Genomic DNA, 16,532 nt, shown 5'->3' with positions numbered 1-16,532 from the left:
TCGTTTTCAGTTTTGCTGTGAGTACATAGCTTGCTCTGATTGGCAGTAATATTAATTACTTGTAATTGAGAGCAAGAATATAATTTGAACCACATACCATTAGACTTGTTGAAATGTCAATAAATGTCAAACCCACCAGAGAAGCCCTTCCCATTTGTTTTGTTATTTATGATAGTCATACATATGTATTGATATGCTGTATATGTTGAAGGACATATTTGTAATAAAAAGAAAGAACTGATTCTGGTCTACATAAATCTTGTTAAAGATGTTTGTTTTATGGCAGATATAGGTACTGAGTTTCCCATAGATTCTTTGTCTGTGATCCTTGTTCAACTCTGAAGCTTCTAACAGAATTTTTTAACCTGTTTACAGCTACTTAATTATGTAGATAAATTATCATAGTTTTTATATTATTTATTACAATAATACACAGCTTTTGTCTGTCCTGAAAACATGCACACATCTTACTGTCTAAATGTACGAGTGCCCACTTTATTTCAACAGATGAAAATAAATATACTCTAGTAGATGTTTCATGTAGCAACATATTAAAGGCTTATCATAGTTTTTAAAAAGATCTAACATTAGGATATAGAATAATATTATAAGTTTATTAATTGATAGTATTAAGTACAGTAAATTTTGGTCCTAACTAAACTAAAGTGAAAAAACACGCAAGCTATAGTGTTAATTCATTTTGTATTAAATCTAGGCCATACTTAATTACTTGTTTTAGGCTTAATATTAGTTAAGCCTTAAATAAGTGGACTTTTAGATTTTATCTTCTTCAATTAGATTTTTTTCTTTTTTGTTACTTTAGAAATACTGAATTTAAATCAGTAGAAGTATTTTGCAATATAATGCTAATTTGACCATAAATGTTTTGCAGGTTTCTCCTGTTAAGTACGTGTTTAAAAGCAACAACCATTTTTGAAAACGTTAAGTGTAGAGTAACATCCAACAGCAAAATGTCTGAACCCTAGTGTAAATACTACATTTTTGTTTTTCCATGTATATTTGTATTTATTTTGTGTATTAAAAAAAAAAAAGGAACTTCTTAAGTAACAAAAATAAGATTTTATAAGCTTAGGAATGTTAGCTTACCAGCATAACTTGATTGGTTTTGTTTACTTTATCTGTGGGGAGAAATAGATATGGATTTTCATTGTACTTTATTACTTTTCACACACATAAACAACTTTTCTCTGACAAATTAGCCACCTAGTGGCACAGTGGTATGTGTACAGACTTACAACAATAAAAACTGGGTTTCGATACTGGTGGTAGGCAGAGCACAGATATCTCATTGTGTAGATTTGTGCTTAATTCAAAAACAACAGGTAACAAATTTAAAAAACAAACAAGCAGATGTGTAAAGGTTAATAGTTGAAATTGTGAAAGTAATTCATAACTCTTGATTTAATTATGGATTCAAAGGAGGATGAAAGATTTTATTCACATTATTCCATTTTCAATTTTTATTTTACTGTACATCACTGATTTCACTGCAGTTAATGTTAAGATAGAGAAATTAAGAGATAAATATAAATGTTTTACCAACTAAATTTCAGCTAATCATTTTGATGGTTCCAGAGGTTATACAGATAAAGTATGTAAACTGTAAAATGAAAATAATATATTTTTATTCTTAATATGAATATTGCCTTTCACTTATACTGACTTTGCAAAAGCTTTATAAATGCAAAGATAAATTTTTATTTAAAAAATTAAATATTTTACCAACCCTTGAAGGTGACTAGGTCAAACTGCACTACAATTTTTATGGAGTTACATTCAAAATTTAGTAATTTATTTATTATTAATGTATATAAATAAACTTGGCACCAAAACGTATTTAACAATATTGTATAAGGTTTTAATTTTTATTTCCAAAATAAATATTTAAATCTCAATTTTTATTTATCTGTTTCATGGGACACGTGTATGTTTTGAATTACCAGTTTTCTGGTTTCTCATCACTTCCTATGATATTCTGAATTTAGTTTAAATACACATTTATATTATGGATAACAATACCACAATCTAATTTCATAGTCTCCAAGTTTCTTGGCTTATGGAGATATAAACCAGAATGTCAAATCCACTTTCCACACCCTCTTATCATATCTTGTTTTGCACAAAATAGCAATAATCGTCTCTGATATTTGGTGTTGGATTATTTAAAAAACGAATAGAAGGTGACATTTTGTTTTGACTTGCATGTACATGGTGATGGTAATGTTTGATTTATTCAGCCGACTGGTTCACTGTTAATATTGGTGAATTCACATTGACCAAACAAGTGAATTACTTTAAGGCACTTAGTTAATAAAGTAATTATTAAACTATAATAATTACTGTATGTTGCATGCTTTATGCATACTAGTATTTTGTGTTCTTAACTGCATATTTGAAATAAATAAAAAATGCTTTATGCATTAGTATCATTGTTACAAAACAAGTACATTTAAGTTTTGTCAGAGGTTAAGAGAAAGGAGTAAGAGGTAAGATGTAAATGTTACATTTCTTTTTTTTGTATGTTATTTATTTTTATAAAAGTAGCTAAATTGTATAAATTAGATACTTTTTAGGTGAGATAAGAAAACAAATGGAAAAGGTGAAGAATCTGCAGTTTCCATGCAGACTGTTGATAAATGTTTTTAAAGTGATTCAGTACCTCGACTTGAGCTATGTGTTCACCATATTTTTACAGCTCATTATTTGAACTTAGAAGTTAAAAATAGTTTAATGTACAGTGAAGCAATAAAAACAGATACAAGTTGTTACAAGCGTGAGACTTCTTAGGGTAAATAACTGTAATTTTCTCTTACAATCTTAAATTATTCCAGAAAAAAGATAATTTAGATTTATTTAATATTTTTTATAGTGTTACATGATCAATCAAATAAACTGAGTTATATAATGTTAGGATGAAGAAGAAAAAAAATGTACATTTTTATGAGGTGCTCGCAAATGAATTAGTAGTAAGTTTTAAGGGGCTTTAATGTTAAAAATTGGGTTTCAGTACCTGTGGTGGGCATGGCATAGTTAGCTCATTGTGTAGTTTGGGATTAATAACAAACAATCATTTAAGAGGATCTAGAGGTTATGCACATGAAAGGTAATGGAAGTTGAAAAAATATTTTTAACCTTAACATTAAAATCATCTAATACCCAGATGGCTCAAACTCGCAACTTGATTTCATAAATTCACATAGTAAAAATACATAATTAGAAAAAAAAACTGATCAAACATGTGTATAACATGTTTGTAATGTTAACTGTAACTTACCAAATTATATGAAGATACACTTACTATATTCAGAGTTATAAACCACAGCAGTTGTTCTCAATAGAAATTGCCTAGGGAGTTTACAAACATTTTAATAGAAAATGTAGGAAAACCTATCTTAAAAAGCAGATCTTCTATTGCAGTAGCTAAGACTGCTAAAATATAGATAATAGTAAAAAAAAAAGTTGATTTTCCAGTTGTTAGACAAAGTTCATCTATTTGTACTTCATATTATTGTTATTTCACAAGCCTACAGAAAAAGGTGGATGTGAATATTTTATTCAAACCTGCAAAAACCTACTAAAAACTTTTGTGCAGGTCATAGGACTAGTTTTATGCTGATTCTTGAAAGAGAAAGAGAGATTTTTTCAGTTTCTTCATCGCTATTGGCCATTCAAGCACCAAAGCCTACAGAAAACAAACAGCTAGGTATACTGTGCTAAAATCTGTACACCACTACTAAACAAACTCTATATTTGATTAAACTTGTTTCTTCACTTTTTTGACAATCCGTGTTATTCTACTACTCTATAGGAATACCCTATTCCTCTCTTTAAATTAACAGTTTATAACTATCTTGTTACATGGTGGTTACAAGGTCCATTAAATTGTCAAGTCTTGTATATAAATGGTTAAATGTTAGTTTAAAAATGTTAAAATATAACTTGTATAGATTGATTAGTATATGTCAACACTTTTTAAGTGAGAGACTTGGCAATTTTGGTGCAAATATTTATGGAAGGGCAGTATTATAAAATTACATCTTAAATATTGAAGATTCTATTAACTGCTGTTACAAAACATTATAGCGTGCTTTCATTTCACAAAATATGCTTATGAAAATTTTTAATTTTTGCTTACATTATTTATTTATTTTTTTACAGTTGGCCTAGTCCCACAAACCCAAGATATGGACGCTGGAAAACTATTTTCTCTCCAGTTGTTTCTACCCCTCATTCTGCTATAGTTAACTCTAATTCAAAAAGACGATATATGCAAAATAGTCCAACATCACTAACTCCAAGTAAACAGCTTACAGTGCCAAACCAACATGCACGTAATACTGCAGCTATCATCGCCCAACCTCGTAACCTGTATGAAAGTTTCCTTGGATGGGAGGAGATGAGTGGAGATTAATATTATCTTTATAAATTTTTTTTTAAATGCCAGAAGCAGTGATTTTGTTATTTCAATATATGCTTATAGTAGATGTAATTTTAAAAGCATAAGAAAATCTTTGTTGTTGTTTTTATTATTATTATTAGAAGTCCAAGTCTCTTTAACTTCTGATCTAACTTTTTGTTTTCTGAATTGACAGTCCAGCTATTGCTTTTAATTTTGGTTTTGGCTTCGTGGGTAACCTTATCTATAAAAGTTATGCATGATTCAGATCTACAGTACATAGATATATGTAAATCAGATTACATTGTGAACTTTAAATATATTGATAGAACAAATTAAAACTATGAAAAAGGTAATATTTTTTCAGTATATCCAGTGTATTTTAGGCATTTTAGTTGTATTTGTTTTTCTACTTTTTGAAAGTAAAAATAGAAATGTAAGTTTGATTCTTCTATTACTTTGAGCAATTGGTTAAATTATGCTTTATTTCTTCAAAGCATCTGCTAATTTCTTTACAGTATATTAAACTTCTAAAAAATTAAGTCACATATTCTAAGGCTTAAAAGCATTTAGTTAAGAAAAATTAAGACTGAAAGATAATTCATCTTTGTCTTTCTCACCTTTATTTTAAGGAATGTTTGTAGACAGTAGTAGCATGTGTACATCAAGAGTTCTAGTTTATTCCTGATAATACTTCTTGAAGTGTCATTTTTTTATTAGTCATGGCAAAAACATGATTGCCAATAAATACACATTATTTTAAAGTGTATACAAGTATTTGTGATTGATAAAAATAATTTGGAATTCCTTAATAATTTTTTTTTTTTCCTGTACATGTTTACAAAACTTGCACAGCCTCTTGCCATAAGTTCAGGTGAAAACTTTTGGAAAAGAGGTAATTTGAGGTAATTAGTCCATTCTGTATTAGAGATTAACTTAAGAATTGTTTATTCAGGTATTTATTTAGTGAGATGCTCAATTTCTTTCAGAGAAGATGGGAGCTAATTAATGCAATTTTGTCTTTTTGCAATAACTGTTTTTGATATATTCCTATCTAGCAAATGTTAGTCTTGTTTTTTTTTAATTCGTCTCATTTTGCTTACTTGCAGCAAAACATCAGAGTAATCCCACTTCACTTATTTTTACATTTGTCATTACATACACCATGAGGTCAGTGAGTTCACCACCAGAAATTAATCTTTCTGTAAAAACAATAAATTCACTTATTTTTAAACTTTAGTTATAAATAGTTAAATCAAATATACTAAAAGAAAACACTCTGAGGATTCTACAACCCAAACTTCCTTGTTTTTTAAGGTCTCTGTTGTCATATCTCATTTGGCATGTCTCAGGATGTCTAACGATCCTTTCAACAACTCCCTCTGCCCTCTTAGTAACTCAGTGGTAACCCTAAGGACTTCTAATACTGAAAATCAGTAGATGTGGTACAGATAGCCTATTGAGTAGCTTTGTACTTTGCAACAGATTGACAAAAACATTTTTAACAGGCAAGGTTATTAATTAGTAACTGAAAGCTACAAACAAACATGTATGGCAGTTTTCTTTTAAATCTTTCTCATAATCTTCCAAACACTCTCAGTTATATATCTGTTTTCTTGTGTTTTTTTATTTGGAGAAACTCACCTGAAAATATCTGTCAGTTACTGATTTCTCATATTTGACAGTGTTTTGTTTTAGTGTTCTCTTTTTTAAGCACCATTTTACAAAAGGAATGCAAGTTTCTTTTATGATACACATAAAAATGATACACATTTGTTTATAATTGCCAGTGTCATGTTGGGGTACAAGAGATCTAGAAATGACCGAGGGAAACCATATTTCTTGAATACAAGTAACATGAAGACGTGATCAATGTTACCAAACCATGTCTTCTGAACACTTGAGTATACACATTATTGTTCCTGTAACCAGAGAGGTTAATAATATCCCCGACTTTATTAAAGTTAAGAAATGTGTCTTGATTGAGGGTGATGTGTGTCTGATATAATGAGATTTAAGAGATGCTTGAATTTACAGAGATGAAGCTGGAGGACTTCTGTGAGAATCTTGTGGTCTGTGTTACACAATGTGATTGGTTGGAAGTCTCATAGGAATCAGACTTTGCTGTGTTTGGGGATTAAAGCAATGACACCCTACCCTGATGATGATGACGACGATAGCCTGACTTCACACAAACACCTGGATGTTGAGTCCTCTGATCATTGATCAAAATGTGCTATAAAAAGTGACTGTTGGGTCATCCAGTCCTAGTGATCCACCTGTAGGCATTGTTGTTTCTGCAGATCTAACATTTTTCTACTTTAATGTGGCTATTCAGAAATTTCAGATCTTCTGATTTGTTTGGTAAAATGGATGTTATTGTGTCCCACTTATTTGATTGACTGGTTTCTCTGAATACTATTGTATATAATAGTTGAAGATTAGACATGTATTTCATTTAGCATTGATAAAGTGTTACCTTTTTCATCTATCAGTTTTAACATGTGACATATGGTCAGAACAGTATATTAAAATATTCTCCTTCACAGTCTTAGCATCTGTACTCCCATGGAGTCACTCAAATTCTTCTTTTACATTAGTGATGGACTCCAGGAAGTTGGGGTTGTGGTCGAGAATCTGGATATGGTTGTAAACAATGTTCAAAATAATGAATATACCTGTTTGTAAAACATGCCACTCCATGGTTTATGATCTGTAATTGTATAGAAAGTGTGAGTGTATTCCACTATTCCATATCCTAGCAGGGGATTTAGCATAGAGATGGGAGTTTGTTACATATATCTGAGACAGTATTCCTGTTTGTGAGGAGGTTATTATTAAACTTCCACAAATCCAAACTCCAAGGTGTTGGAGAAACATTTATTTTAAGGGAGACACAAAAATGAACAAATTGCTTGAACCCATGGTTATAAGTTCCATGTTCTGAATGGAATTGAGACAGATTGAAGAAATGTGAAGTCCATCAGAGTGAATCTAAACATATTTCTTACTCCCGAAAGTAAATCCTGGTAGTGTGGGGTTGATATAGTGTCATATATCTGAAAGAGAAGAACTAAACAGAGTTGGGACTCAAGTGATTTATTCTTTAGTCATGGTTGAAGTTCTGAGTGCTAACTTAGTCAAGTACCAGGTTCATCACACAGTTGAAATCTCCTCCCATGATAAGTCGTGTAATCAATAAATAGTCAATGAGCTCCTTAAAATGCAGCTAGGCAGCTCTGAACCATGACTATATAAATGCAGTCCTGAAAACTTTATTGAATAATTTAACATCAGTAAAAGTTGTACACAAGGAGTCATTGTGCCTAGTAAATATAATTTCTGTTTGAGTCTTAAGGTTACAAATTCTCTCCATGCCAGACTAATGTGGACTTGAGAGGCTTTAAAATGACTTTCTGTGGCAGTTGTGATTAAACCTTTTTACGTTTTCAATCGAATAAAAGTGTTTCTTGGAAAAGTAAAACATGAATATTTTGTCGAAACATGTAATCTCTAATAAATTTTTGTTTTGTATTAGAAAGGAATTCTTGAATGTTCATGGAACAAAGTTTAATATCCATATCTTAGTAATTAGCAGAAATGAAGTGTTGAAAATTATGAGAGTACAGGATATTTAAATTTCTTGGTGTTTCCTATGTTTAACTTTCTTGCTTGTCATAGAACATACAATGCTTCTGAGAATGTTTATATGTTCATTTTCACTTTCTGAGGAATCCAATAATTTTCAATTATTTTGTTATGGAAATTAAAAGTTTGTTTGATTGAACAAGCTTTCCTTTATTTTTATGTAAAAAAATTATCAGAAAGGTTAAGTTGTTTGTGTCATTGACCTATGACACTTTGATATCAGTAATTTCTGCAGTGCTTTCAAGCTGAGGTTCAGAAGTCACCTTCAGTTTTTGTGTCAGAAGTAGTGTCACAATCCATGTTGACTGAAACAGTTCTTCCAGCTGTTACTGACTGTGAGGTTAAATCTTGAATGGAAATATTTTTCTCAACTCTGAGCTCATAAGATGATGTTACATCAGTGACAGAAGTTTCAAGTACTGTTGGTTTTTACACCCAGATTGACATTTGCCACACTCATGTCTAGTCTTGTAACATCTGTTATAGGTAGTAACAGTACATGTTGAGGCAAGATGTCCAGTGCACACCCATCATGGAAATAGTTTTTGCATTACCCAGAACTGACCAGTAGTAAGGAACATTAGTATTGCCTGGAACAGATCCATTTTAATTTGCCATAACCCAGTGCATATGCTTTCTCTTATAGCAATAAAAAGCCTCACTATACGTGGAAAATGGTTGGTTTTCCTTGAGTATTTCATGAGGAAGTTTCTTCTCATGAATCCACTTTACTTTTGATTCTGCTGGAGTGAAAGTCAAAGTTTCATTTTTCATCTTAACACCTCCAAACCCACAACTTCTTTAAGGGAGATCATAGACACAAATATACAACATAATTTTATGACTCCTAATGGTTGTAGACATTCCACAGAACCGATTCTTACTTGTTAGTGTAATGCACTGTAAACTTCTTGTGGCTGGACCCCTGACAGATGGTTAAGAACACTGAGTTCTTTCAGTTGATGTTTATATGTTGTAACACAACACAAAAACTGCTGCAAAACACTGACAGTTTAGTGGTATTACACACTCAAGTAGTCTTAATACAAAAATTGAGACACATGGAGAAGATAATTGCAATCATACTTCATATGAAACCTTTTCCTTTGATATCTCACACCTATTCTGTGTTCAGTGTAAGAAATGACATCAGTTTTCTGTACATAGTTATGTTCACTGTAAGATAGCTCCTCTAGAAATTACATTCTCTGTACAAAGTTATGTTCACTGTAAGACAACTCCTCTAGAATTTACATACAATCTTTGTACAAAGTTATGCTCACTGTAAGACAGCTCCTCAAGAATTTACATTCTTTGTGCAAAGCTATGTTCACTGTAAGACAGCTCATATAGAAATTACATCAAATCTGTGGAGATAGTTTCTCCCATCAGATCTATCCTATATGTTGTATAAACCTTCCTTTATATCCACCTTGTATTGTTATTAAGATATATGGTTAAATAAAGTTCCCTCACCTCATTGTGCTAGCTTTAACATAGGAATAAAACAAGAGGAATTCATGGATAGTCAGGTGGTCCAAAAATATCAATGAAAATTTGTTTCACATGATATTTGCCTATATTCCATTACCACTGATGAATATTAGAAATAAAACTGGATTGACTCATGCATGTTTAGAGGTGGTGCAACTTGAATACTTATTATACATATAGAGAAGGGCAAATAAAACAGATGTTACTGTGGTTTTTATTCAGTAACTAAAACAAAGCTGCAAAAGTTGCTGTCAAACTGAGTGAAATTTCTAATGGTGTTTTGTATATCTGAATAGTGAATGATGTATAACTGTAATAATAATAATACAACACTTTATCATATTACTTGTGACATTAGTTTTCCCTTTCTGTGGGTCAGATGTGTCTTTTAATGTACTTTAATTGTGCAGAAAGTACTTCATTTGTTCATTACTCTTAATGATAGAACAGTTTCCTGAATGAGAGCATTACCTTTATATGAAGTTATTCAGAACTTTCAACCCAGCAGCCACGTTCTGCATTCTTTATATTCTAGAATCCATTTCCAGGGATTTCTCAAGGAACAACTCTGCTTTCTTTCCTGTTTAAGTGTAAGGCTTTGAATGTGTTAAAGAGCCCTCTTTGTTGCACAGAATTACAAAGAAGCCTTTATTTAAAGTTCTTTCCCTCAATTCGATGAAAGATTTTTCTTCTCTGGAGTATCAAGATTCTTCATCCTTTCACATGTAATAGTTGTCTGAAATCTGTTGTCAAATTGATCAAGTCTTCTGTTAAATACTGTAAGTGCTGTTTGAAACCAGTCAATGCAACACTGGCAACTAGAAGATCACAATATGCAGATAATTTTAACTAGGGTTATTTAATGGTGCAACCATCAGTATAGGAACTTCATGGTCAATCAGTTTGAACTGTTTTCAAGAGAGAAATATTTTTATAACTTGTATGACTTTAGCCATCCAATGTGCATGATGATATATGCCCTAGAAGCTCTGAATATCACTTCAAAGTGAGCCTTACCACCTAGAAACACAAAGCTATAAGAGTTCTTTGAAATCATCTCTGGGATATGATTTAATTTGCAACATCTTATTCAAGTAAAGCATTTGGCTTCATCCCTTTCCAACTTCATTGTGCTGATGAAAAGATGAAAATTTTTGTCATCATTGGAAGCTGTTAACTGAGATTTGTTAAGTGATGCCCACTTTGTGGGAAATTTTTTTAAATAAACCAAGTTTTGATCCATTCAATGGAACAATACTCCTGGCAAATACCATTGAAAGCATACAAATACATGATGTCAGTAGAAAATCTAAAGATTTCTTAAAAGAACTTATTCAATCAACATGCAAGCAAAACATTTGTGAGTCCAGAGTTTGATGCAGTTGTATTGCAACAGATTCCTTGAATGACATCTTTCAGCTTCCACTCTTGAAGGACACAAATATCTGCTTGCTATAGGTGATTATTGTAATCCCAGTGAAGGACAAGAGGAGGATATGAGGAGAAAGTTTCATGTTTTCTTTTGGCAATCCCATTCATATAGCAAATGTGTCTTGCAGAAATTCTTTAGAATACAACATCCTTCAAATTGTGTCTGAGAGACTGAACAGCAGCACCAAGGATGATTGTGACCTTTCTGACCATCAGGTTCACTCAATCTAAGGATCAAAGTAATCCTGAAAATGGAATTTTTCTATACTGCTCAATGAGACAAGAACATTAGGTACCACTAGCGTTGGGTAGCTTGAATGTTAAGTTTTCTTCATTTGTTGTGTGTAAGCCAGGTTTGGAGAACTAGACAGAATCAACTGATTCAGAGTTAGTGCTGAAGCATCGTGTTCTGATAGTTTTTCTACCCCTGCTGAGTGAAGAGCTTATCAACACTTCTGAAGCCTGAACTGTTTTTTGTTTTGTTTCAGCATAGCTAAGAATTGTTTATCTCCCCAATTTTTAACTTCCCTTTTAAATCTCTGCAAAAGTTGTATATATAATAACTAAAGAACAGTAACAGACTGTACAGTATGTATAATAACCGATTTTTAACTTCCCTTTTAAATCTCTGCAAAAGTTGTATATATAATAACTAAAGAACAGTAACAGACTGTGCAGTATGTATAATAACTCCTTCATGTAGTAGGCTTCTTGTGGCTTGTTCTTGATTTTTTCTTTTTTTTAAAGGGCTGTGCATTCTGCCATCAACTTTTCTAGCTATAATACTGTATATTCATGACTTGTTGTTAGTATCTTGGCCTTTAGCTAGTAAACATAAGCTGGTCTCACAGCAAAATGACAATTTCTTGGACAGTGTCCTGCTCTACATGGTGAAACAGACACTTTAAAAAACATGTAAGATCAGCAGTAGATTTCACCACTAACAAACATCAGAAGTGCTTCTCATCTTCAGAGAAGACAAAACATAAGAACATAAACACAGATAGAGCTTAAAAGACATGTTACTTCTTGCTCTGATTATACATTATTATGACTTAATGCTGATTGACTAAGGCCTCTACCCAGTATTTGTCATGATAGCAAAATTATCAGGATGTGCCATACGTTAATTCAGAAATTAATTTAAGATTCCAATAATTGATGAACCACATTCAGTTATAGGATTCTAAATAACAAATTACTTATAATAAATTTCTTTAGTAAAACAGGCCAGGTAAAAAACACAAACACCATAAATAATTTTCTGAGATCAAGGTAAAAGAAAGAGGACCCAAACTAGAAAATGAGAAACATATACACAGCTCAGATGTCTGTAGAGAAGTGTTATCAAAAGCCTAAAACCTGTTAGTTCTGAAAACATTCAATCACAAAACAATCAACCAACCAACAGTTGAAAAACTGTGACATTAGCTAACATGATACTGAATTACTGCCACATGCCATATATTATGTTATGTACAATACTAAACTAATGGGGTCATCAGCAGTATCATTGCTTGCCATATTATAAACAAAAGTTAATTAAGAAAATTAGCTGGAGAAATAAACTTGTAGCAAATTTATTGACATTTACACTACCATTAAATAGTTATGTTCTGTTCAAAATTCAGTCTGAGATTTATCTCCATATAAGGAATGAAAAAAATAATTTTTTACCATTATATGCATGGATCAAACCAATGTACAGTAATAAAAGGTATGATTGTCCATATAATGAAAAATATTGGTAATATAATTTGTAGAAAAATAAGTTGGCTGTACAGGAATTATGTCATATATACACTTTCAACTTGTGAATAAATTATCATAGTGAAATTTTGGACATTTTGATTTATTCTTTTGGGGATTATTGATTGTTTGATATTTAGTGTTATAACATGTTTTACCCTGCAGTCTACCTTCCAAACACTAAAAAACTTGTATTTGTAGCCCTGATTGTTTTTGGTGTGGCTTTGAGAAAATGGGTACTTTCTTTTGGCCAAATGTAAACATTGTGGTGACCTGATATTATCAAATGTGTGGAAAGTAAGCTTATCACATTGTCAGAAACTAGTTCATTATTCTCCAAATGTTTAAATATTATGCAAGTAAACTTGTAGTTCACCATTTACTTTCAGGTACTTGTAATAATTCAATACCAGTACCTTCCTTTCAGTCCAGTGGACTCATTGTCAAACCCCTTCTAGCTGTATCAATTTATCCAGCTGTAAAGTAAACCTCCCTGCATCTTTTCAATGACACCTGCAAATTAACCTTGCATTGAAAGGAGTTTTACAAGTTGTAGACACTTTGAGGAACATATCAAACCACTTCAGGAATATTTAGGATACACTTCGTTGATAAATCTACAGAACAATAATGCTGCTACAGTGGGGAAGTCAGGTGATTTATATATATATACCAATTCAGTGTTTCTAAGTGAAACCTAGTTGTTTTTGTACTGCATTATGAATAACTTCGCTACTGTGATAACTGTTGACTTCTAAACTTTTAGTGTTGTAGCAAACTACTCTGAAATTGATATGCAGATGTAAGTATAATGAATATGAAAAAAAATCATTTATGTTTAAATATGGCTTAAGATAGCCACAAACATATTTTATAACACCTTTAAAATATATACATGTTAATGCATTTTCTATTGTGATTCTTGCAAATATGTTTAGTAAATATGAAAGAAAAGTGGCTTTCAGAATATATGATTTCATTAAACTGTAAATTATGTTGTATAACTATATCACATAACTAATTCTAGACAGTTTGTGTTTTGCAGAACTACCACCTTGTTTTTAGAACTTTTACTATTAACAGATTTCAGTTCTCTAAAGCCTGTAGAAATCTTTATTTTCTTTCTCACCCTCTATTGGTTCCTCGGGACTGGCCAAAAAGCCTACAAGTTTGAAGGTAAATCGATATTTTCATCCAACAAAATATTGATTCAATTTCTTTTTACTGTATTTATGACACTGTAACCATCCAACACAGTTTTGTGGAAGTATAACAGTTTTGCTGCATTTTTTAGGTTGGGGAATAATTCAGACTTAACTGTCAGCAGTTTGTAAATTTGCATAGTAAAATCTCTGAATCACACACAAAGTAATGGATTTCTACACAGAAACATTACAGATTTATTATTAGGCAAATATAAATTATATATACATAACTGTATATTTTGTTTTAAGAATCCAAACTTTATATTTGTAGAAAAAAGAAATTAAAAAGAAAAAATAATTATTTTTACAGTAGCCCACCGGGGGACCAGTAATTATGTATTGAAGTACCAATTCAAAGTTTTTAGTAATCATATTATTATACTTTAATAAAAGGTTGAATTATTCATTCATTTTTTTGTGAATATTAATTGCATTTTTTTTCAATGTCTAGTTTATTTAATTTTATACCACATATTGTAACTTTTATTGAAGCCAGATATGTAAAATATTTTTATGTTACACATGTAATGACTATGGAACAGAGCTGAAACGTGGATGGACATACGTATCAAGGTTTGTTGTATGTAACATTCAGAAAATAAAATTTAAAATAGGCAATGGATATTTTTTTTATTTGATTCCCATCTGTCTATTTATTTTGCTGACAACTGGTAAAATGCATCATGTTTCTGTACATTTGCAAAGGCCATACCAGTTAAAATGCTATACATGTAGAACACAGTTTTTGCATTTATCACTTGCACTAAGTGATCAGTTAATTTCTTGATTTGTATTCATATTTGTTCATTTTCTGACATGTATGGTTGAGATGAGCTCTTTGGTTTTATTTCATTTTTTTCAGTGTGTTCATCTATTATATTAAATGCTTTAGATGAGTTATCAGTGTATAACCAGTATTGTTAAGTGTACATCTCCTGGGACAAGCTTGCTGGTTTTTAATCCATTTAATTAATTGTGTTCATCTCCTTTCTCAGGTGATCCAGTCCAACCTATTTGCTTTTCAGCCCATAAACTCAATTGTGTTAATTTTCTAGTGGGGATGGTTTAGTCATATTCTTTACTGTGTAATTATTATTGACCAGTGCATTCAACTTTTGGAATGGGTAGCTGAGTTAATCTTGCTGATTTATAAATATTGTCAAGTGTGTTAATCTTGTAGTATTGGTGGTATAGTTAAGCCCTCTTGGATGTAGTCCAAATTGCCAGGATTTCTTTGGAACATCTCATAATTAAGAAAAACAGAATGTGTATTATAATGAAAGGGTAAGTTTATATTGAGGTGATTGCTATGTTTTGTATATACTTGTGTTATACACTTACTGTATGTTGCCACAACAGCTTTAAAAAGAACAACCTGTTTCAAAGCTTGAGTGGTATTAACTAAATAATTAACTGTTTTGATGCAGTTTCAAAATATGGAAAGCATTTTCACAGAAGAAAAAAATATTTAACATTTTTCATCTATGCAGTCTCATTTCAGTTTTAACAAAAAAGTTGAATGATTGAACAAATAAGATATAATGCCTTTTATTTTACATCTTACTTCACCGTATTTCATAGCACACACACAACCAGATGTAGTTAAATAAAGAATTATAATGCCAACTAAAACATGACAAAATATTTTTACGAGTGATAGAGAAATTAAATATTTAACTGAGGGGTAGTTTATCTTCATCAAAATACATTTTAAAGTAAATTTTAGAGAATGTTTCTCTAATAATTTCATGATGATAATTTTGCAACTGATCTATTTTTTTATGTGTATAATGTGATATGAAATCGATTTAACTGAAGGGTCGTTTATCTTCATCAAAATACATTTTAAAGTAAATTTTAGAGAATGTTTCTCTAATAATTTCATGATGATAATTTTGCAACTGATCTATTTTTTTATGTGTATAATGTGATATGAAATCGATATTTATAAGTGAAATTTCCAAATATCTTACTTAAACAAGCCTTTTAATCAGTGTTCAAAGACCCTGTACAATAACAGACTCAGTTATTTTACAAAATACAATTTTATCCTGAGTTTTGATTGCTTCTCTTCTGCTGTCTTCAGAAATATCCCAAGAAGGATTATTAATGTGATGGGAGTGGTTGTTATTTGATCCTGTGCCTTTTTGATGGATGGGTTAATGCACTATCCACTTGATACATTAAGCCTTGAATCAACTAACTTATTTGAATGTTTTAAGGGAAAAGTAGATTTTATATCTATTCTATGTTGACTGAGAACATTGTCAAATAATGAGCTTATAGAAAGTTTCTTTTATCTTTCTCTTTCATGTGTGTGGTTCATATTCCATTTTATGCATTTCTCCTCAGACTTGATGGACTGTTTCAGAGAAGTCTGTAGTGTTTCTCAATTATGGTTCCAAACTTTTCTTTTGGTCCACTTTTTTGTTTCTCCAGTAGATTTCATATTCACAAGGGATGTTGTAAATGTTGTTTCTGTACAGCTGTATGTCTTAAGTTTTCAAGAGGGGATTTTTGCTCCCTTACATTTCACAAAACATTTGCAGATATTATCATATACAAACCTATAGTTAAATTTCTAGTAA

General features: G+C 31.1%; 1 protein-coding gene across 11 annotated transcripts in view; it reads left to right on the top strand.

Annotated features, from left to right (window-relative positions):
• Window positions 1-14,562, top strand: part of Ankle2 (ankyrin repeat and LEM domain-containing protein 2) — a 55,768-nt gene extending 41,206 nt beyond the window's left edge. For all 11 annotated transcript variants that reach the window (XM_076488811.1, XM_076488810.1, XM_076488806.1 and 8 more), the window contains one exon: window positions 4,180-14,562. In XM_076488811.1, coding sequence (XP_076344926.1) covers window positions 4,180-4,432 — 253 coding nt within the window. In that variant the 3' untranslated portion in view covers window positions 4,433-14,562. The remainder of the gene's footprint in view (window positions 1-4,179) is intronic.
• Window positions 14,563-16,532: the final 1,970 nt, after the last annotated feature.

The sequence above is a fragment of the Tachypleus tridentatus genome, chromosome 2, assembly GCF_004210375.1.
Source record: "Tachypleus tridentatus isolate NWPU-2018 chromosome 2, ASM421037v1, whole genome shotgun sequence".
NCBI lineage: Eukaryota > Metazoa > Arthropoda > Merostomata > Xiphosura > Limulidae > Tachypleus > Tachypleus tridentatus.
Note: the sequence above shows the minus strand (reverse complement) of the source record. Positions and strands in the feature narration are given on the sequence as shown.